This window comes from Prinia subflava, chromosome 1, assembly GCF_021018805.1.
Source record: "Prinia subflava isolate CZ2003 ecotype Zambia chromosome 1, Cam_Psub_1.2, whole genome shotgun sequence".
In the NCBI taxonomy this organism is placed as follows: Eukaryota; Metazoa; Chordata; class Aves; order Passeriformes; family Cisticolidae; genus Prinia; species Prinia subflava.
Genome location: NC_086247.1, coordinates 74897049 through 74921013, shown reverse-complemented (window position 1 = coordinate 74921013; position 23965 = coordinate 74897049). Strand labels below are relative to the sequence as shown.

At 43.6% G+C, this 23965-nt stretch overlaps 1 protein-coding gene across 3 annotated transcripts; it reads right to left on the bottom strand.

The window, feature by feature from the left end:
* Positions 1 to 240: 240 nt before the first annotated feature.
* On the bottom strand, positions 241 to 23326 carry OTULINL (OTU deubiquitinase with linear linkage specificity like). Of its 3 annotated transcripts, none has more exons than XM_063400192.1 (8): positions 23081 to 23326; positions 7382 to 7541; positions 7242 to 7273; positions 7046 to 7137; positions 4772 to 4921; positions 3867 to 3995; positions 1628 to 1900; positions 241 to 551 (listed from the first exon to the last, which is right to left on the bottom strand). In XM_063400192.1, exons 1-8 carry the CDS (start codon positions 23172 to 23174, stop codon positions 372 to 374), a joined length of 1110 nt encoding a protein of 369 aa, XP_063256262.1. In that variant the 5' UTR covers positions 23175 to 23326; the 3' UTR covers positions 241 to 371. The 3 variants fall into 3 exon arrangements, with proteins under 3 accessions (XP_063256262.1, XP_063256272.1, XP_063256277.1); XM_063400202.1 differs by lacking the exon at positions 23081 to 23326 and adding an exon at positions 19453 to 19557; XM_063400207.1 differs by lacking the exon at positions 23081 to 23326 and adding an exon at positions 18892 to 19414.
* Between the last annotated feature and the right edge of the window lie 639 nt (positions 23327 to 23965).

Here is a 23965-nt window from a genome sequence, read left to right as displayed (position 1 = left end):
GTCATTGCTTTAGGCACTTGAGTTTAACCTATCCATGGATGTCAGAATAAAACCTTAGGCTAGCAATGGAAAACCCAGCATAACCTTTGCCTTTGTTGTCAGGCAGTCCAATATTTTTTGTCTGACAACACTCAAATGTCACATTTTTTTGCCCCAGAGAGTATAGCAATATATTTTATGGTTTTTATGGCTGACTGATGGTGAACTGAGCTGCAACAGGAAAGCAAAATGTTTACACAATAAGCCCATAAATCATTTGTAATCACTATTGAGCATTCTCAAGATTTTACTGCTGCTGATTAGAAACCTAATTCACTGGAATTGGTCACTCACTATTACTATACAAAGGGGAAAAAAAAGTCCCTGGCCCTTCACGTTCTGGATAGGGGGATGTGATAGTAGTGGTCATCCTCAGTCAGGAGAGAAATCTCATTCCATTCCCTTCGGTATTGATCCGGATAGTTCACTTGAAATTCCTCAGTATTAAACCTATGCAGTCTGTAAACTCGTATCTTTACTTCAAGTAAGTATCCAAGGAGAAACAGTTCAACCTAAAAATGAAAGAAGTCTGTTACACATTTATTTGTAGGCTTTGAAAACTAAACTGAAGATAATCCAAGTTAAGGTAAGTAATTTAGCTTCAAGGCAGTAGACAAGGAAAAAAAGGGGCCCTTTTGCTAGTGGAGTAAGAACATTAAAAGTTTGAGGGCATTCCCAACAGCCACTTCTCTTTTGCATGTAGAGAGAAACATTCCTCCTCCCCCTGACACCATACATAAGGTGCTCCCAAGCCAGCTCACTGGGGAGCAAGAAAGGAATAGCTGTTACCAAGATGGATACAGCCTGAAAAAATGGGAAGCCTGCCACCTTGTGATCACTTGCTACACATGGAAAACATAACAGCGAAAGGAAAAAGTTTCTTGGTACTTTACATATATGAAACTGGAGAACTAGCATCTTACTTCTTGCAATGGATTGCTTAAACAGAAAAAAAGGTTTGGGAAAAGTTCATATCCTTGGGCATGGCCAGAGAGAGCAGAACTTGTCCAGCTACAATCAAACTACTCTTAATACTGACTGCATCACGTAACAACTGACTTGGTAACTGAAATTGATTATAAAAAATTAATTTCAGCCATTGGAAAGAGAAACCATTTGTGGGATGGCGGTGCAGAGTTTAGATGCCAGCACTGGACTAATTATAAAACAGGAAACAAAAACCTTAACATATAAAGGTGATGTAGAGTTCTCATTACCTACTCTTAATGGACATTAGATCTCATGAGAACCAAAGGGTGGGAAGAGAGTGATGCTACAGGGTTTGACATAGTGGAACAGATAGGAGAAGCAAAACAACTGGTCAAAACAGCATCATCTAAAACTAGTTTACACACCAAAGTTATTTTTGTTCTAAACAATGGCTTATTGATAGCCTGTAGCATTTATTTCTGCTCCACTCTTACTACAGGGTTTTTTCCTGGAAAATAAATGGCTATCCACAGTCCACTTTCCCACATCTCAATGAAAAAAAATGGGCCAGCTATCATGGATGATGTAGGATATAAATTACCTAATCATTACAAAGATAGAATCATTTTTGTGATTTGTTGTTCATCTATATCCTTACCTGGTCCAGGCAAGTAGAGTCACCTATTGAGTTCAGATGATTCATCATGAAACTCAGAGGGTCAGACGAAGAGTCACGAGCAAAGAGGAGGCTAAAAAGGTTGTGTACAGGTTCATCCCTGCTCTTTATCTGCTCATAGGCTTCCACAACTTCATAGAGCATGATGAATTTTATGGCCTCATATAGTTTGTATTCCTTGCTTTCATCAGAAAACAGTGTATTACACATGCTTCCTCTTTCTTCATAATCTCTTGTAGCACTTATTTCAGCCCACTGGAAAGCACACAGAATATCATTAAATCTATTAAGAATTCTGTTTAACACAAAACTTTGCAAAACAGAACAGAAGCCCGGTCTAAGTGTAAAGCAGCTATTAATTGAAAGAGCCCAGGCACAACAGCATTTGCAAGCAGCAGCGCCCAGTCTGATCAAGGCCAATGGTTTGAGGTACAACAAGGCCAAGAGCCAGGTCCTGCACTTGGGTGACAACAACCCCAGGCAGCGCTACAGGCTGGGGGCAGAGTGGCTGGGAAGTGGCTCAGTGGAAAAGAATGGAAAAGTGGGGGTGCTGGTCAACAGCAGCTGAACATGAGCCAGCGTGTGCCCAGATGGCCAAGAAAGCCAATGGTATCCTGGCCTGTGTCAGCAATGGTGTGGCCAGCAGGACCAGGACAGTGATTGTCCCTCTGTACTCAGCACTGGTGAGGGCACATCTCAAATCCTGTGTGCAGTTTTTGTCCCTCACTATGAGAAGGACACTGAGGTGCTGGAGTGTGTCCAGAGAAGGGCAGTGGAGCTGGAGAAGGGTCTGGAGCACAAAGCTAATGAGGAGCAGTAGAAGGAGCTGGGGTTGTTTCACCTGGAGAAAACAAGGCTGAAGGGGAAATCTTATCACACTCTACAATTACCTAAAAGGAAGGTGTAGCCAGGTAGGGGGTTGGTCTTTTCTCCCAACTAATATGTCATAGAACAAGAGAAGAAGGCTTGAGGTTTTACCAAGGCAGATTTAGATTGGATACTAGAAGAAAATTCTTCATCAAAAGTGGTGTGAGGCATTGGAACAGGCAGTCCAGGGAAGTGGTTGAGTCACTGTCCCTGAAGATACTTAAAAGTGTAAATGTAGCACTTTTGGACATGATTTAGTGCTGGGTTAATAGTTGGACTTGAGGATCTTAAAGGTCTTTTCCAAACGAAATGATTCTACGATTCTGTGATGATGGAGCTGGGAAAGGCAGCAAAGAACCCTGTTAGTAAAAACACTGGCTGAACACCATCTTTATAAAAAAAAAACAAAATGAAGTTGGGAGCTATCCCTCAAGCCCAGTAATAGCATAATGCATCACAGAGTTGCTTCGAAACAATTTGTTAATTGTAAGGATTTATTCATTCTTTTGTCTTGAGACTTTTTTCCTTAAAAAATACAGATTGAATGCTTCGCACACTCACCAGCTAAAACAACTACAACAAGCTAAAAATGAAAGCCAAATAACCCAACACTGGGAAATACAAAGAGCAACCAGAACAAAATAACTGCGCAACTGCCAGGCCCATCTCAAGAAGATGCAGCTGTCCCTTTGGCACAGCAAGGGTGCAGGGTGACCAGAGGAGCTCAAGAAAGGTGCAAGGTCTTGACAGACACACTCTTTATCTCTCTTTCAGAAGGCTTTGGGGCTACTAAATCTCCCCAAGTTTTAAATATGTAAATAAGAATTATAGTTCTGGGTTGTGAATGATGGTAATCTGGCAATGCTGAGCACAGGGGGTGGTGAGGCTGACAGGTCTTTGCAATCAAGTGCTTAACCTTACAGAGAGAAATTATAGCAAAAATGGATAATTAGAACATTTAATGGGAATGGAAGCAAAGAAAATACAATAGTTTTAGAAGATAATGCGCTGTCTGTTTGCTCCTTTTCAGCTGGGGAGGGAATCGAGAAGCATCTCATACAGCATGTCTATTTTTAATCAAAATGATGCTGCAGAAGCCACTTGATGGCAAGGACTAGCTGTGGGGACGGTGGCCTCCCTAACTTGCAGGAACTCCTGAGTACTTTGTCTAGTGGATCACCAAAAGCTGGATTTCCTGGCAGGAGAGGCAACAGCCTTCCCACCAACTCAGCAGTCTGAACCTGGGAGGGAGGCTGACTGCCCCACAAATATGGAACCAGGAGCAGTTCCTTAAGTCTGTCTGAACCCATTTCTCACGGCTTTTATTCCTCCCAGCCATTTCCTAGATACTCACATTTGTCTTTAACGCCTCCATACATTTGCGTAACTTCCCAAAGGCGTTAGGACCTGTGTATCTTTCTGGCCCAAAACTGTATTGCTGAATCCAGTTACAACCTTGAGAATACAAAAGCTTTTCAGGGAGCTGGGAAAAAAAAAACCAAAAGGCAAGCTAATCATAACCATAACAAGAAGCAGAGTATAAGGTTATATAAACTTGTCTACATTCAATTTACGATGTGGTTCTATCAGTTGTTTGTAGAGTTCAAACAACAAAGCAAATGGACCTCACAATTCAAATGGTATGAACGAGGATGCACTGAACTGCCAAGTCCTTAAGAAACTTCTAAAAACAGGGCCAGCCAAAAAAAAAAGATGAAAATATACTCTCAGCAAAATATATAACCCACACCCTGGAAAAGCTGGATACTTCCATATTCAGTGAAGTATTTAGGATTACAGACACCTTCTCTACAGGCATAAGCTACAGAGCCCACCTCTCTGCCATCATCTCCTGCCAGAGCTCCTGGAGCCCAGGGCAGGATTCCTGCTGCTCCAGCAACACAGCAGCTCCCAAGTGAGCCACTGAACTTTGCACAGATGTGGATGGGTAGGATTCAAGTGTTAAGGGAAGTGTTAAGTGTGTTAAGGAAAGTGACATCTAGCAGGATAATGGTAACATCCATCAGTCCACTTTTCCTTTCTTTTTTTCATCATTTAGACTCATGTTCGTGTTGGTATATTTATATCAGGGACACTTTTTCAATTAAATGTAGTTCAATGGGTTCGAAAAACTCTTCTTTGAATTCTGATAATGATTCTCCACTTTGACAGCAAACATATCACTTTTCACACTGAACAAAGCTTCCTTCTGCTGTGCATAGATAGCTAAAATGTGCTCATTTAGGAAATGAATTTTACCTTCAATATATCCCTTTCCTTCATCCACGAAGGAAAAGGAATGCCTTGGCTGAATATCTGAAAAAGCACCGCTCTTACTACACTATAGTTGTCCCTCCTGACTTGTCTCAGGTATTTGATATGACAGCTCCTAAACAATTCTTCATATGCCTAGAAAGAGACCAAGAAAAATTAGCAAGAAAAAAAATTAAATTGCGGAAAAAACCCATCTTGTTTGAAGTCCAATTCCAAACTACTCATAAGAGGGAGCTAGGGGAACAAGAGAGTATTTTGAAGATTTATATACAGAGAAATGTTAAATGCCATGTTTTTGTAAACACCTTTGACTGGTGCTGCCCCTTAAGACTGATTCTGCATTCTTTCCAAACCCAGCAACTTGTTCAAGTCTCCGCACTGTTGCTACTGTAAACATTCACATGGTCAACCAAATTAGAGCAGATCAGCACAGATTTCTGTGCCATAACAGCATTAACCTCAATCATTTTACAATTTGCACTGACATGTGAGATGAAGCAGCAAAAGGGCAGGAACGAGTTTCCGGAGAAAACTCCTTTTGGCAAAAACATCTCCTTACATTGACCTGAATCCATCGTGCAACACTGACCTGAGGCAGAGCAGATCTGGCAGCTCTGTGCTGAAGCAGATGGCCCTTGGTCCAGCTACACACTCTGCATTAGCACTGGCTGCCATCTGAGACCTTGTTGAGACAATTCTGAGCAATAAACTGGCAGAGAATTGGCGAGAGGATTCTACAGTCCCACAGGCTGCTCCATCACTTCCAGTTTGCTTCCTGGAGGGGGCAGCAGCATGGTCTCAAGCCCTCATCCTCTGTTTTTCTTGGTTACTCCCTCATCCCATCCCACTACCACTTCTCAGCTGCATTCTGTCCCCTTACTCTTACTGTATCAGATGATAGTAAGCCAATTAAACTCTTTTTGCTGAGGGAGTTTCCTGCTGCTTCAGCAAGCTTGAAGGCCTCAGAGAAGCCTCTTTCTGGATGACCTGCTTCATCAGCTCACCATCTAGGTGCACCACATCCAAAAGAGGATGAGAGCCAGCCCAGGCGAGGGAGAGGGACTGCTTAGCCAGGACAAGGCGAGAAAGAGGGAGAGGCAAGACAAACATGGATTGTTCCTTTTGAGGACAACAAGCATGTTATGCTGGATCTCACAAGACCTCATCCTAAAATGTGCTCCTTACCATGGCAACTTCTACCTGATGTAACCAGACATCCACTGACTGCTCCATGTACAGGAGTCTTCTTTTCAGGTCTGGTCATCCGGAAGGCTCACAGATTTTCCGAAAGGCTTTGTGCCCAGTATGGGCTTGCAAATTTATTAGAAATTTTTCTATCCTTTGTTACATGCTCCTCCAAATTGTTTTTGGTCTTGTGTGGTGTTCTATGAACGCTTGGCACTGCTGTGTTCTTGCATTTAACATGGCAAAACTGGATCTTTTTTCCCTGTTCACCACTTGAACGCAACTCCGGCTTTTTGGAAACTATCTTCTTTTTTCTACAACCCCTTTATGCTACTGTTTATCCTTACCAGCTTCTTCTCACCCTTTAAGTCCTTCTTGGCATGCATTTGGCCTGTGACTCCGATACCATGACCTAAAGCAAATACATGTCAAATCCACTGGTGCGGTTGAACTGCCTGTCTTGGCAGCAGCGCCCTCTGCAGGGAAAACCCCAGCACAGAAGCCCCTGGGCCGGGGTGCTGAGCTGGAGCAGAGCACTGTGCCCAAAGGCATGGGATGGCCACCATGCAGCACCCCAGCTCCCAGCCTGCTGGGCAGCACCCAAGCTGGCACAGGTTAGATGCCAGCTCCTGCCCATCCTGATGATGCTGGAGAGGGTGTCAGGCATGGATCTTCAGAGTCTGGAAGATGTGGTGCTTCCTTCCTCCCTGGAATAAGAGCTTTTACCTTAAATCAAAGGCTGGCCAAGTGACAGTGCCTAAGACCACATTATTTGGGCTTTAGCACTGGGGATGATTTTTCCTGTTAAGATGGCTGGGTGAGTTGTGTGAGTTGCTGGTGCTAGAAGAGGGAATTCAGAATATATACAAGACTAAAACCTGATCTACAGTTTGACCTGCACTGCTGCACTCTTTATTTAGAACCATGTTCATGCTGTTCCTTTTGCTTTTCATTTGACTAGTCACCATAGCAGGCTTTGATAGCTGCTGCAGCTTTTTGCACTGAGAGTGCTATTCCTTTCCCAGGAGCTGGTTCTCCCCTGTCCTCATGCAGAGATTAAAATTTAAATCTTACCTCCCTCATCTGTTTGGCCTGCTTTGTTTCTCCTTTCCATTCTCTTGCACTATAACCAAGTAGATCCACTTCTGGCAGCACACTGAGATTCCCTAAATTGAGATTGATTTACAGATTAGTTACATTCTGCTGTTCTGCATCTAAAGGGAAGTTAAGAGGGTGATTAATGAATGTGGAGTGACAACAAAAAACTTACTTATGAGTTGCCTCTGAAGGTAGTTGCTCCACCTGAAATACAAATGATAGACCAGGTATCAATGAGGAGATGTGGAAGGTCAGTATTTACTGAAATAAGCAACAGTGTGAAAGATTAAAGGCTGAGTAATAAAAACCTACCGTTTTAGCAGCTGTGCTAAAAAGCTGTATAGCCTTCTGCAATACCAGAAAAGAGCAGCGAGGAAGGACATGCTTAACATTAGCTGCACTTTCACTTTTTGCCACATGAGACACAGGGATTCCTTGCTGGCTGTTTTCCAGGACCACACCTCATGCCTTCCTAAAATAGTGATCAAAAGAGAGAGGGAGAAATCTTATCACTGTTTTGAAGTACTTGTTTCTGTTTGTTTTCTTGCAAAAAGAAAGATCATCCAAACACAATACCACTTCAAATGAAACACAGAACATGACATGCAAAAGATTAATATATTTTACTTAATACACATAATTTATACACTTCGTTTTACAAGTTCCTAGGGGCTTGGGTGCACAGTTCACATTTCCATGCTTTCCTGCACACAATGAAGGCTACATATATAGTTACCAATGGAGTCACAGGAAGACTGGTATCAAACCCACTGCTCACTAACAAAAAAAAATCCCAAAATTATTTATTTTTTACTTCAGAATGTTCTGATCTAGAGACCTGTACAGTCATTATTTTGTCTCTAAGTCATGGCTTTAAAGACTAGGGGTTCCTAGGACTTACTTGTAGTCAACAAATGGGCCATATAAGGCAAGCCTCATGACTGCCTGGGGAATTAAAGGAATGTTCCTGCCTCAATTTGGGTAAGTTTAGGGTCCATTTAAAACTCCAGAGAAAGATCCTCCCCAGGAATTTGGTAGAAAGCTCAGGAGATCATGACAGAGGGGGTGCATGCTCACTGTTCTTCACCAACATAAACAAAGACAAAATTCTGTCGCTCCCCTGGCACTACAGACAAGGTTAGGGAAGGTTATGGTTGTCTATTGTTGATAAGAAGACCTACAAATGAGAGACAGCCTGGAGACTGAGCAGTTGACAAAGGCAGTATCTGCTCCCTAAGTGAGAAATTTCTTCGTCCTCTGGAAGAAATTTGAATCTAGGAAATTCCCCGAGCTCATGATGAACAGCTGCTCTGTTATTAACTTATTTATTGATTTAATACAAAAACTTAAAAGAGCTCAACTTTTTATAAAGGCATCCACAGAGAAGGCTGAAAAGATCCTTCTCCAGGGAGTCTACAGAGATTACTCATTCCACATAGTTTTATGTCAGCTGAACTTCTGCCCCTCCTGGCTTTAAGAGGGGCTTAAGTTTTCCAAGTAAGTTAAGCCCATGCACTGTGGACAACAATCCAGTCGAAGAGTTACATATCAGTTCCAACCTTAGCAACAAGATAAACAGTGATGCACTCATTTTTATGAGCACTATTGCATATATACAGAGCACTGCTGAAACTTGGCCTTTCCCAATATTCTGTTGTTTGAGGAAGTTTTATTACAAGATGTTGTATGCAAGTCATCTGGTGGTGAGACCCAGACCTTTTCTCTCCTGTGAACTAAAGGCAGGTTAAGAGCTGTAATTAAAATGGTATCAATAAATTTTAAGTCAATAGCACTAGGGTGCTAGTTCTGAAGCTCCAGAAAATGTTATTACTGGTGCCAAGTAACAGACAACAAAATATCAGCTGCAAGGTTTGGAAATGGAAAACTTCATAGAAGAACCAGACACTCCCACTTGCAGCTCACACGCACATATAAACACACTCCCACTTCCTCCTGAGGGACACTGGTAGGCACATTCTAAATAAGCACACAAACTTCTACCTAGAGAAATGACAATCCCAGCAGAATCAAGCAATTGTAATTTTTTCTCTCTCTTCTTTAGGATAAAGGCATCAGTATTGAAAACACCCTCAGTAGACTGTGAATAACTGGACCTTCTGGCCACTAGAACGGAACCTGATAGCTCACAGATGTTCAGCCCGTGGATCAGTGGGTATTCTGGATTTACACTGTTGTATGCAAACCAATGATGACTGAAATTAACACCAATTTAAATAGCCAGTATCAAAGGTAAGTTGCAGCAGACTTTCATTTCATTAGTTAAAAGAACTGTATGGTCCACTCCCACATTTGATTCTGAACAAACTGGCTCTATAAAAAAATCAAGAGCTGGTCCATCTGTTAACATGACATACTTTGCATTATGGAGTACCAAGAAATACATGTGAATCCAAAATTTCTTCCCTTACCCCATTTCCAGGCGGAAAGATGAGAACTCTGCATCAGTTTTTAGACTGAATCAAGCAATCTTTTGAAGAAGTTTTTGATGGTAATAATCCTGAAAAAGCCTCAGACTACCAGAGTTCAACAAGCTCTCTTTTAATGTATATGGTGAACAGGTGCTTAAGCAACTGCTCTTCAAGGAGTGCTGGGAAGCACAGGCTTGCTGATTTCCATCAGGAACACCCATCAGTGCCAGAGAACACGAGATAACCAAATAGTGCTCACCCATTTTGTATTTAATATGGGGGATTTATAAATGGGTGTTTCCCTAGTAGAAAGCCTAATGGGCGATGGAAAGACCTGCACACAAGTGATTTTGAGTATTTTTGCTATACTTGTATTGCAGCATACCTTGGACTTCATGAACTTTCCCTCCTGTCATGGGAAAGCTGCTGTTCAATCAGCACTTTGTGATTCAGGTAATACTTTCAGTGCTTATGTCACACTTGGAAATTAATTACATTTTTTATTCAAGTAAATGACATTTAGAAGTAGCAGTTGGATCACAAAGTGCTGCGGGTAAAAATACATCATGAGCATAAATTGCAGAAGGCAGCAGCTTAAAATAGATCTTACCACCCCCCTCCCTGCACCTTCCAAAAGTCTTTAGAAACCAATGAGCAATTAAATTACTAACACATTAGTTGGGGGAGTGAAATAAACCCACAGATTTTTAAACCAAATTCATTCCCTGGGATATGGGCACAATTCATCCTGTTCCTCAGGGGGCAGTGACAGGAGCAGTTGGGGCTGTGACCAGCTGCTGGGCTCCCATCTTCTTGAACACTGACTGTGAGCATCAGCATGACAGGGAGGCCTGACTCTTCTGTCTGACTCTTCAGACATTTGGAAGAAGAGAGGCTGAACTGTGCTGGAGTAGTAGCAGTGTTTATCTTACAGAGCAAGTGGTGCACCATGTTTTCTTTTCATGCCACACCAGCTTCCTGCTAGTGCCAAGCCTTAAGCTTTTACCCCTTGCAAAGTCAGCAGGAGAGACACACAAAGGAAAAAAAAAAACCAACAAAAAAGGCCAGAAAAAAAAAGATAAGTAAGAGACGTCTGCAACATCTGTTTCACTCTCAAGTAACTCAGGAAGAATCTCTAAAGGATTTGCTTCACATTTGACTCCCTCACAACTTTTTTGGAGGCTGCCACCTTAAATATGCATAATTGATGAAATGCAAAATGTCAGAGATCAGCTTGGGAACTAGCAGACAGCAGTGTATGCGTTACTGAATATTCCAGCATGTCTGATGGTGCAATCACTCTTTACTGTTTTAATCCATACCATTAACAAGGCTATCAGAAAGACAACAGAGCATCTTGCCATATTAAAACCTGACAGAATTTCTTTTGGAGACATTCCCCTTTACTGTCCTTTTGGTACTGAAAGCAGGACATGTCACCATAGGTGGCCACGTTTCATAGTCCCATTACACAAAATTATGTTCCTAGTTCCCAAAAAGCAGGTATAGCCTCATTCAAAGAGGGAGGCAGAATGTGGGACTCCTCCTTATGCTGCCCCACCTGTACCACTCCTCCTCCCTCCTCTGCTGGATGCAGAGCTAGGAAGGGAGACCCCTCAACCGAGACATGCAAGCTTGGCATGGAGGTCCAAGGCTGCCCATGTTCAAGGTGTGCATGCAGAGTTCTCTTCACGTTGTTGCACACTGCTATTTCCCACATCATACACCATTAGCACCAAGGTACGTTACAGAGGAGGCTAAGTCCCTCTTATAAAGGAAAACAAACAAACTTACCCTTGTAGAGTAGACACAAGCATGGTACACATGTGTGCATAGCCCTCAACTGAATGAACCAAGAGGGAGACACAGAAAAATCATTAATTATAAAAATTCAGTACCTACAAAACATTACAACCCATTAGAGTTTAGAAGAGAGAAATATGCCTTTCTAAGTGGTGCCAAGAGATCACAAATTGATTTCCTAGTTTATTATCAGCACCCTATCAAAAAAATAAAAAATACTCAAAATAGATCAAACACATACCAAGATATGTGAGAAGCACTGCTTAATTCAGTAACTATTTCATTACAAACCCCTTCCTTTACAGAGTAAAGCAATGTCAACTTGTTAAGCAACATTCACCTGTTCTAACAAACAGGAGAGATGAGGATGTCTCCTTGGTATAACAAGGAAAAGAAAATAATTTACAGACAAAGATGGTAATCATCAGTGACTTATCAAATGTTCAGCCATGTCTGCTGATCAGATACCTTCTACTCAAATTCTGCCCCCCAAAAAACAAATGAGAATTCCAGCCCCAAACCATAAGTACCATCACACAATTATCTAGAAAATGGAATAGTTTTCGTAACACTGAAGCCCATCAGTTACAAGAAAGATTTTATTTACCCAACTCTTCTGCACAGGGCTGTCCCAAGTGCCCTCTTAGCTCCCTCAGTCCTTTTTTTTTTTTTTTTTTTTCCCCCAAAAAAATACAGAGAATCTAGGGCTGGCAGCCTTCTTCAGACTACCGGATCATCAAGAGGAAGTGCTGGTGTTAATGTATCTACCCAGTTGTGACACATACTTATTCCTACTGTGCAGCAACAAACATAATGTGTTCTTACCTACTGGGTGATTATCTAAAATGTGCCCTACTAGAATTACCTTTACAAAACCAATTTCAGCTATATAATCAAGATATTAATGCATGCCTTAGCCTACACATACCATTTTCTCTCTAGAAATGCCTATGAGAACAAAAGGAAAATTCAGTTCTTCATTTCCTGTACAATTCAGCTTCCTTTTTAAGGCACAGGGTGCCTCATCCAAGACTTTCAGATGAATAATGCTTAGCTCCACTCCCATTTAAGTAGGAAAAAATAAGCCTTCTGAGAATTTACAGTCCAGAATACTGGACGAGAAGCACATGAAAAGCATTTCGTGCCATTAAAAAACCATGAATCTCTCTAAAACTCATTCCTATTAAAAAAATGAAAAAATAAAATAACCTCTTTTTAAAGAAGGAGCCTCCGAAATCTCTGCTACTGGTTTTTTCTTAATGTGGAAAAAAATCTGTTCCCATTCAGAACTGCTATTTAATGCCCGAACACTTCAAACAGAACTTACGTAAATGCACTAAATCTATTCTTTGGAAGAAGCCCACTCTAAGAATTCTTATTCTGCCTGCTGCAGAGTTGCATGTTGAGTCATCCCTAATGCCACTCATGGTTGTTTCACAATTCTCAAAATGCTGGTTTTTAATTTTTTTTTTTTTTGTTCCATGCTGAATCCAAACTGACAGAATAAAGGAAATACTTTCCTCCTGAACAACTTAAGTGAAGCTGACAAGTGTAAATACCTTTGGGTTTTTATGTTCATATGTCTGGATAACTGAAAACTGGTTAGGGGAAAAAAGAATTCTTATTTAGCAATAACAGTTATTTTCCTCCTCCTAATTTTTAAATCTTGTTTGTTAAACAGCACAAGGCTTGCACAACCACCCCATCCTCCAAGGATGCACAGTCAGGGGCTCAGGAGGCTGGGGATACCATGGGCAGCATCCCTCCTGGGCTCTCCACGCAGAGGTCCAGGGGCAGCTGCCCCACTCCTGGGGTTCCCCTGGGCAGGAAGTGCCCCTGGCTCTGCCTGGATCTATGTAAGCACACAACACAGGACAGTCCAAGGAATTTTACAGCTACCTGTTGATAAAAAGTTGATATCCAACTGATATCCAGGAAAACAGCGGGAACAAGTAACCCGTGACAAACAAAAATAATCAACTCTTCTGAGCTTGTTTACCATCCAAGGAGAAAGCCAGCCCCATATCACCAAACTACACCTGCGTTGCTCATCATTCCCATGTCTGTACAGGATCTGACTGCTGCACCTCACACAGATTTTGTGTCTCTCTTCAGGGCATGGCCATCTCCTGAGCGTACCTGGTTCTGTGTGCAGACAGTGCAGAGCTGTGCATTCTTCACATGGATTAGTAATTACACATAATTTATTATTAATAATCACAAATGATTCCTATCTCCTGATACCTGCTATGGTGCACCAGACCACAAAGCCTGTGCTTCCTCAGCAGGTATGTGCAGAGGTTATTCCAGCAGTGTTATGTGTTTGCTAGGGAGTTTTACTTGTGTCTTGCCCTCTTTTCAAGACAGACTAGAAGCACAAAGCAAGGCCAAGGAAAATAAAATATCAAAGCCATCACTCTGAATGTATATGGCAGAAATTGTTCTTGCATCTCTTCCCCTTTGCCTCTCAGTGTCCAGTCTGACAAAAGCCAAAACTTCAGCTTTATCTGCAGAGCTCATGGTATTTGTATGGAAGCAGCTGGAGTGTTAAAACCCCACTCTCTTGTCATCATTTCAAGGGCAGCACTTTCAAACTGGCATATTTTAAATAGCTCAGGAATACAGGAGTCCTCTCCCTTTTTGTGAGAGTGCATTACCAGGCACTTGTTGTCTAAAATATTACACAAAAAAAGCATATGGAAAGGTAAAATTGACTGCATCAAGATAGTAACTGAAATTTAAGTTATGCTTAGTGGAATAAATACCAAAGTCATAGCTAAGAGAAACACTTCATAAAAATGTGTTTCAAGGCCTCAGAATATTCTGTGTGAATTCTTTCTACTTGTATAACCACATTATTATTAGCAGCAGTATCATTACGCATAATAAAATCACTGCCATTATTTTCATTCTAATGCACAGTTGGTATTTTTACAGACATTTGGATGCAAGAGAAGTTTCAAGCAAAGCACTCTAGACATCAGTTGCAAGGGTCAAGAGACCACAGCTCCCTGACACCTCTGCATTTGCACAAACTGCCTAAAGACCAGACAGTTACGTGGCAAGGACTAAATAAAATACAAATCACACATCCCTGTAAAATATAGTTAAGTGTGACCTTGCATCCTGAGCTCTTTTGGAGGGGCTGGCACTTGGCAGAGGCACAACATACTGCCACTTGTAAAGTAAGAAAATGAAATACAGGGTACTGCATAGTTTCTGACATGGAACCCAGCAGTATAATTTTTAAAGTTCTTCATTTATATGAAACCCCCTATTTTTAAGGCTTTGGCCTTCGCCAAGAACGTCACAGCTGAAATTCATGTGCAGGAAATGACCCAAAATGAAACAGAACTGAAGGACAATAAACACACCACAAACAAGGCCCTGGCATGGTGCTGGGGAAAACGGGTAAGGCTTCTCTTTGTCATACAGATAGACCTGAACCAACTATTTAAGTTTGCAACAGACTGATTTTGCACAAGTTTGGCAATTAAAACCTTTCTGACCATTCAAGGGAGGCGATTCTGCCCTCATTGTCATGAGACCCCATCCAGCTCTGGGCTGCCCAGTGTAAGAAGGATGTGGACCTAATGGTGCAAGGTCCACAGAGGAGGCCATGAAGATGATCAGGGGGATGAAGCACCTCTCTTATGAAAATAGACCAAAAGAGCTGAGGTTGCTCAGCCTGGAAGGCTCCTAGAAGACCTTATAGCACCTTCCAGGGGCTTCCACCACCCAAAGGGGCTTACAAGAAAGATGGAGAGGGAGTTTTTACAAAGGGATTTGTGACATAACAAGAGGTGATGGCTTTAGATTGACAGAGGGCAGGTTTAGGTTAGCTATTAGGTAGAAATTCTTCACAGTGAGCCTGGTGAGGCACTGGGACAGGCTGCCCAAAGAAGGTGTGGATGTCCCATCCCTGAAAGTGTTCAAGGCCAGGTTGGATGGAGTTCTGAGCAACTTGGTCTAGTGAAAGGTGTCCCTGTGCATGGCAGGGAGTTGGAACCAGATGGTCTGTAAGGTCCGTTCCAGCCCAGGCCATTCTGTGGTTTTCCTGGTGGCAGCTGACCTTCAGGCAGTGCCAAGCACCTTGTCTTGATGCTCCTTTGCTGCACAGATACAAGGGCAGACTTGATGATGGCCAAAGCCTCACAGACACCACATCATATCAGGCACTGGTTTGATGCTAAGGTACACATTTCTCACTTTCATAGCATCATTTGCCCAGCGTGACTACCCTGCCCTGGAAACATAAACAATAAACACTTCAAATATGTGGGAAATCTCAGCAACATGTTATGTATGGACAAGGCACCTGAGACAGGGCCCTGTTGAGGTCCACGAGTAGAACTAGGTAAAGACCAGAGGCTGAGCATATACAGCCACATCTTGCCACACCTTCACCCTCCACCATCACAGCATATGGCTCGAGTAGGACAACACATGTCCTCAGTGCTCAGTCTTCAGCATTCTTCTCAGAAAAATGTTTGCTGAAAGAGAAGTGTGGGCAGTACAAGTTGCCTTGCTTGCAACACCCCCTTGCACAGGTATGTAGTGGCATCTGTCCTCACTGGTGACATGGGGACAGGAGCTAGAGACACACTTCCTCTCTCTGTCAGGAGCTTTCAGCATGTCCTGATAGTGTATAGAGAAATCCCAAGCATTTGGGTCTGGATCTTGAGGATGCCCAAAAGGTACAGTGTGTAGAACAGGGAAGAAATGGGAAGAAGCTACAAGCACATCATAAAGCTGAAAAGAAACCAAAAGCTGCTGACTTCAAAATTTCTCAGAAAATTAAAGAAGAAAGCTGTAGAAGTTTTGAAGTATTTTACGTTTGCCTTCACTGGAACCCTCTCAAGAAGTGGACAGTAGTCCCCTTATTTCCTCTTTGTCCTCATTTATGCTGGGACACAACTTCTATGGTTTTGTTTGTTATGCTTTTATGTTATCAGGCCACAGATAGTCCAACCAAGTTATATTGTTCATGGGAAAAAAAAATCAAATTTTTCATCAAACCAAATTTTGTAATATACAAGCTGAACTAACACCTCAGAACTGGTAAAAGATCCCTAGCAACGAACTCCCCTTTTAAAATGGCCAGTGACTGGTTTTACATTGCTGCCTGCAGCTGAAGAGGTGGAACTCATGTTTTCTACCATGAAACTCTGACTTTTTCACTAATAAGTAGCTGTTTCTCTGTCTTTCTGAAAGGTAATGCATTGTTATCTGATCCAGAGTACTGTAGCCCTGCACTGAGGAGCTGGCATCTGCTATGCCGGGAATCCCAGCAATGGAGCACATGGGCAGAGTTCCTGTTGCTGCTACACGCTGGCACCAGGCCAGCTGCATCACCCCAGGAGTGTGGGAAGGATGCCCTGTGTTCACCGGGCATTCCCAAACTCCATCAAGGCAGAAAACAGATCCTGAAGTCATTCAGGCCCAGATGTCAGACAGCAACTCAGATTGGTGTTTCACTTTAAATAGTACTGTAACTCTTTTAGAAGTCAGACTGCCATAAAAATGCCATTAGGATATAACTTAGGCAGCCCAAAGGTAATATATTAAAAAAAAAAAAATCACAGCCTAAATCAAAGAGATTAAGAAGTTCCTTATGGTAAACCTTATGCCATTCTAATCACACCCAAATTTAGTTATGCAAGTGTAATGAAAGCAGTATAATTATATTACCTTTTGACTCCTGAGCACTGTTTATTCCCTGTGTTTTTAAAACAAGTAAATTATAACCATAATCATCTCCCCTAGGACAGTTTGGCACCATGACTCCCCCAGTTCAGCTGTGTGGGTTCAAGAGGTTCAGCAGAGGTATTTCTGAAATCTCAAACTCATTTGCCTGGCTAGTCATGAAAGACCAAACATTTTCAAACATTAAGCTCAAGAAAAACTGCATACATTTTTGAAAAACCCTTTAATGCTTGTTGTCAGGTCCTTGGTAGATAAGATGTGAAGATTCAACTGGAAACTGTACCTAAGAAACAAGGTGGACAGAAAGTCTTGATGCTGAATGGCAAATGCTGAACACCACCTAGGCAGGCAACATGTTCCAAACAATTAAACAAAGTGAAAAAAACCCTTTATGCCCAAAAATGGCAAAAAAAAAAATCTCAGCACTACAAAAATTTAAGTTTTAAAAAATTCCAAATACAGATACTTATCCATAAAAGCACTGAGATTTAACTGCTGACCAGCATTTTCATGATGTTTCTTCCCTTCAAAATCAATTCTGACACCCTTTACCTGGTAGTGTTTTATAGAGATAGGAAAATGGCATCTTTTACTATAAGGCGACCCCCTCAGTTTCTAACCAAATTATCTGTCCACTAGCAAAGAAATGAAATTCTTAAAGAAGCACACTTGAGTGACTACAAAGAAGCTTTCTTAGCCTGCCATTACTTCCTGTTTCACACATTTTGCCTCGTTGTTTCACCACTCACTGAAACAGGAGCGGGCCAGAGGGCGGAAGTGGGAATAACGGTGCTTGCACGAATTTGGAGCAGGTAGCACCGTGCTAGCACAAACTCACCACTAAACACCGCAGAAATCTGGTTCCTTCTCCACTGCAAAAATGAAAGTACGAGCTGCATTCAATTTGTACAGCTCCTCCGAAGAGAAAACAAGCTGGTTCAGTAAGAAAGGCAGTGCAAAATGAGAGCTGGATGAGTAAACATCAAAGCAGAAACATGTTACAGAATGTACCGCAGAAAAGCAAGCTGGTGGGGCACGGCATCCTCAGTCTAAAAGGCTACTTCTCAGTGACATAAGAAATCACAGAATGATTTAGGTTGAAAAAGGCCTTTAAAATCAAGTCTAACAGTTAACCCAGCATTACCAAGCCCACCACTAACCATGTCCCCAAGTGCCACATCTACATGTCTAATAAACATCTCCAGGGATGGTGACTTAACCACTTCCCTGGGCAGCCTATTCTGATGCCTGAACGCTGTTTCAGTGAGGAATTTTTTCCTGATATCTAATCTAAATCCCTCCTGGTATGACTTGTTACTTGGGAGAATAGACTGACCCCTACCTGACTACAACCTCCTTTAGGTAGTTGTAGAGAGCAAAAATGTCACCCCTGACCCTCCTTTTCTCCAGGCTAAACAAGCCCAGTTCCCTCTGCTGCTCCTCATGGGACTTGTGCTCCAGACCCTTCATCACCTCTGCTGCCCTTCTCAGGACACACTCCAGCACCTCAATGTCTTTACTGTAGAGAGGGACCCAGAACTGGACACAGGATGTGAGGTGTGCCCGCAGCAGTGCTGAGCGCAGATGGACAATCACACCCTGGTCCTGCTGGCCACACCATCGCTGATGCAGGCCAGGATGCCACTGGCCTCCTTGGCCACCTGGGCACAGCCGGCTCCCGTTCAGCCCTGCCCGACACCGAGGGCACCTGCAGCTGCCCCTCTCCCTTCCTGGGTCCTCCTGAATCACACCTGCGTTTATGAGCCCCTTCTTCCTAAACCTTCACCTTTTGGACGGGAATACAAGCCAGTCTGCAACACGTAAATTCATACTGTACACAGTGAGGAAAAGAAAAAAATAAAAAAAAAAAAGAAAAAATATTACCGCTCCCGAAACAAAGAGCCAAAGCCCGGCCGAACACCCGAGCTGAAAGCGGCGCACGCTGCTGTCCTGCAGGCAGGACCCCGCGGGGTCGGCGCTAATTCCGCACTGGGGACACTGCAGCTCCCGGACAGGCAGCCCCGCTGGCACTGGGGACACAGCAGCTCCAGGGCATTTCCCGGCTCTCGGGACACTGCAGCTCCCGGACAGCCAGCCCCGCCGGCACTGCCGGCATTTCCCGGCTCTCGGGACACAGCAGCTCCAGGGCATTTCCCCGCTCTCGGGACGCAGCAGCCCCAGGACAGGCAGCCCCGCCGGCTGTCCCCGCAGTCTCCCCAGGCGGGGCCCGCAGCCCACACGGGCGGGGGCCACACCACACTGTGGCGGTCCCGCCGGGACGGCCTTAGGAGCAGCTTCCCGGGAACCGCCACTTCTGGAAAACGGCCCCCGAAGAGTCGAGTGGAAAATACGACGGGAAAAACAAAGAAACAACAAGTAAATAAAGCCGAACCCTCGCCGCGACTTCGGGTCCCCCGAGCCCTCCCCAGCCCCGCCGCGCCTCACCCGCTCCGCCGCTCCCCGCCGGCGCCTCCCCGGGATCCGGCCCGGCCACAAAGCCAGCGCCGGCGCCGCCCGGGGCGGGGATCCCGCGGGGCCGCCCCGCTCCCCGTCCCCATCCCCATCCCGGTCCCGCCCGGGAACCGGGGAGGAGGGATAGCCCCTGTCACCATGTCTCGGGAGGAGGGATAGCCCCTGTCACCATCTCTCGGCCTGTCTCCCAGCGGAGTTCTCCATTTCCCCGGCAACCCCGGCCGCCCCTCCGCCAGAGAGATGCAGTTTGTGCTGGGGTGTCACACTACGCTGTTTTACATTTTATAGCAGCATGGCATCATGCAATGGTTTGGACTGGAAAGGGCCTTAAAAATCATCTAGTTCCAGCCCTCTGCCATGGGCAGGGGCGCTTCCCACTAGAGCAGGGTGCTGAAAGCCGCATCCGGCCTGGCGCTGAACTCTTCCAGGGATGGGGATGCCTGAAACACTTCTAGGGGTTGCAGTTCCCTGAATCGGGACCAACACCATCATCATCTGTCTGAAATACAGCCAGTAAATGTAAACACAATAACTTTGAAGTCATTGGTTGGTTTTGGTTTTTTCCCTATCATTAAATGTTGATTTCCTCACCAATTCACTCTTTAACAAGATGGTGTGCATCCATCCAAAAAGAAATTCCCCTTTGCCAAGTACCTTCCCTTATAATAGACTTTTATGTGTCATTTCTCCCAGAGGTATGAAGAGAATTTGCATAGACTGGTGTACTTTCTTTTCTGGTTACACATTAAAGAACAGCTTTCTTCCATCTTGTTAAGGACTTTGCAGGAAAAACCAGAAAGGTATTGTGATAGTCCTAACAAAGACTTAAATCTTTTACAGAATTACAAGCAGTTTGCTCAGTCCAGAGCCAAGACAAACTTACACAGTCTTTTGGTTTTGTGGGGGTTTTTTGTTTTGTTTTGGGTTTTTTTGGTTTTGTTTTTGTTTTTGTTTTTTTTCCCTAAAATATCACAAGATATTAAAATGGTCGAAGATCAAGACTTTTCATAAAACAGTGAAGAGATTTGTATCACCTGGCATGAATATCAGATTGTTTCTCCCTCCATCTCAGTTAATCTGGGCAAGGAACAAAATAGGCAAAACCTGCTAAATATTGGTGTGCCAAGCATTCACTTAGGTGTGCTCACAGAAAGCCATAGACACATTTATCCAAGTAAAAGAAAAGCTAGGCTTAAACCCCAGCTAAAAATAGCAAAATAGTTGACTTAAGAGGCCTAAAGCTGTTTGTTGTGTAAGTAACACTGCGTGCTGCTCCATCAAAAAATCCATTTGGAAATAAAAAAATTCCTAAGTGCCACCTCTGCACCTCTCCACAGCACTGGTTACCTGGTGCTTTCCGTCTGGACTTGTGGACTGTGTTTAATCTATCTGGGTCTCAGGAGCTGCAGCTGAGAGAGACCCTGCCTGTGAAGGCTCAAAGGTGGCTGGAATTTATTTATTTTATTTCCACATCTTGTCTGCAGTTATCACATACTTCAACTTCCCTTTTCAGCTTTTTTCTTGCCTTGGACAGGCCAGTGTTGTGGCAGAAGATGGTTTAGCATTGCAGCTAAATCCAGGTTTACATCTTTCTGCCTTCTCTTAACCTACGTTAGAACCTTAGGATTTAATAGGTGATTTCTTTGTGCAGACAGGCTTGAAGGTGAATGTTTATCTGGCTGCTGACTCATCAGAGGAGAGAGATGAAATGTATAGTACAAATGCTACATATCAACCCCTGTACCAGTGAGTCCTTCCCACTTCATGGCTCTCTGCTCTCTCCTCTGTGCATTTATTGAGCACTTCAGGGCAATCTGGAGCATGGCCTTGAGCCTCTATGTGTGGGAATAAGCCCTGGGACAATCAATCAATCAATCAGTCAGAGATTACTTACTTGAAACCTCTTGAGAGACTTTTTTAAACTAACACTGTCCACAGAGCCTTTTCTTTCTCCTTAAGTTCTTTCTGGACCTCTTCCCTGAGTCACAAAGAGCTCTCTAGGACCTTTTTCCATTTGCAGGCTTTGGCAGGAAAATGTTGTCTCTTCCCCTTGTGAGATGGGACAGCCTCTTCCTGCCTCCCTCCTTGATGTTGGGTACATACACCACCGTAAGCCTGAGCCAGGTAACACACAGCCCTTCTGCACTGTTGGACTGGTCTCTGTGTGCTGTTCCTGTCAGCTGAATGTGGGTTAGGATAATCCTGGAGAGAGCAAGCAAGATCCAGGTCTGAGCCGGGATCAGCAGCAGAAATGGAAACAGCAGCTAACTGTAAGGCAGTTTCGTTCACAGACTCTGCAGAATTGAAAATATGATGCTACAAAGGTTCAGAAAGCTTCAGAAAATGTCAGCTTCTCCAAAATATTTCAGAGAATCATAGAATGTTAAGGGCTTGAAGGGGTCTTGAAAATCATCTAGTCCCATTCCCCCTGCCAGTGATGGGCATCCACAGCCTTCCTGGGCAACCTGTTCCAGTGTCACATCGCCCTCACAGTAAAGAATTTCTTCCTAATGTCTAACCTAAATTTCCCCTCTTTCAATTTGAACTCCATGTCCTATCACTGTAGTTCCTGACAGAGTCCCCCTCCAGCTTCCCTGTAGGCTCCCTTCAGATACTGGAAGGTTGATGTGAGGTCTGCACACAATCTCCTCTTAACAAAGCTGAACATCCCCAACTTTCTTATCTGTCTTCCTGGAGGTGTTCCAGTGCTCTTCTGAACTTCATGGTCCTTCTCGGACCTGCTCCAACAGAACAGTGTAGGGAGACAGAGGAGGCCCTACACAGCCCATGCATTCAGTAGGATTCAGCAGAAATAATGCATTCTCTGCTTGGCCTCTGAGTAGGCAGCAGCTCTGCAGGGACAAGGGGACAGCTCCAGAGAGCTCAGACTGGAAGCAGTCTAAATTGGATTCTCTTCCTCCAGACTTCCTGGTCATGGCATTTTGCATATGTTTCTGATACTCAAACAAGCCTATGTGCTGATGGCAATGTTCTACTGCTTAGGGATATTTATGACATTTTCTTCCTTTAAGAGAGTATTATGAAGTTTCCCACAACATGAGCCTCCAGTTTCTTCTGCAGGTCATGGCATTTCCACGCTGCAGCCATGACTGTGACTACCTCCCTCTGCTTGTACCCATGTGAGACTGCACAGCAATTGCAGCAAAAGCTTACGCTGAAAGCCATTGCTAAGCAAGTGTGAAGACATTTTAACTGTGTCTGTTTAAACCCACAAATCAGCAGCCAAAGCAACTGCTGTGCTCGTCTGCAGGTGAGCAGCAGGATTATAATCGAGGCACAAAGGATGTAAACAATTCCAAACGTGCTGAGACAAAGGCAACAGCATCCAACCCAGTAAAAGTAGGAAGCCTAGGTGCAGAACTGGCGACAGCTTCCTCCTTCAGTTTTTCAAGCCCATTTTTAACAGTCAAGAACCATTTCCTTGTTTATCGTAACTTTTTACTGCTATCAAGGTCAGGTAGTCCGACACACAGGTAAAAGTAATGTCCATGCAGCTGTAATCAGCAGCACAGGATTTTTCCCTAGCTGATCACCAGCTTGTTGACATGCCAAAAACTATAGCACAGCAGTATGAACTTACCAACACTTTTCTCTGAGCTAATTCTGCTTCGTTTTTCTTGTTCAGTGACGTGCTCTCTGTTCTTGCTGGCCCTTCTGTCATGTTGCTTCTGCATCTCCTCTCCAGAGTATCACCCCCAGCTGGATTTCTCTCCCCTGACTGCTTTCTGGGGTTAGAAAATGAGTGTCTTCAGACTCAGCTTGTCTTCACAGATCAACAAGCTGTGAAAGGATCTGGCTTCCTGTTTCATTTCCGTTTAAGTTTTCAGAGTCACACAGGCTGTCTATGCTTCTCCATATCCAAGCCACAAGTGAAAAATCGAGCATAACTCAGCTATTTATAAAGGTCACATTGCACCTCCCTCTGCACATCCCAAGTTGTTGGAGGGATGGAGGTTGCAGGGTGTTTTTCAGACTGCGATGTAGCACCCATGCATGGTCTCTGTCTCAGTGGTACTCCACAGAGAGTCACAGCTTCTTCTTTTCAGCTCCAATGTCACGTTCGATTGCTAAGCTCTTAACATTACTGATCATGCAATGAATGTGCCTCCTGCAGAAACAGACTGTGAAGAGGAAACAGGTGGTCCTCACAAACATCCCTTCCCATGGTTATGGACCATGCTATGTAAAAGCAAAGTTTACACAGATATGTTTAAATCACTTCATAGATATGGGACTTTTAATTGGAGTAAGCAAAGGGCCCTCAAAGACAGACTAAAAGAAACCACTTTTCTTATTTAACTTACAACAATGAGTGAGAAGGGAAAAGGAAAGTCTAAGACTATTAATTCCTTCTTAATTATGCCGTTGGAAGATATATCAGAATATAACAGCTTAAAAGTTCACTCAATCTAATCCCCCACTCTGAAAATACCCACAAGTTCTTGTTTCAGAGGGAGAAGCAGCC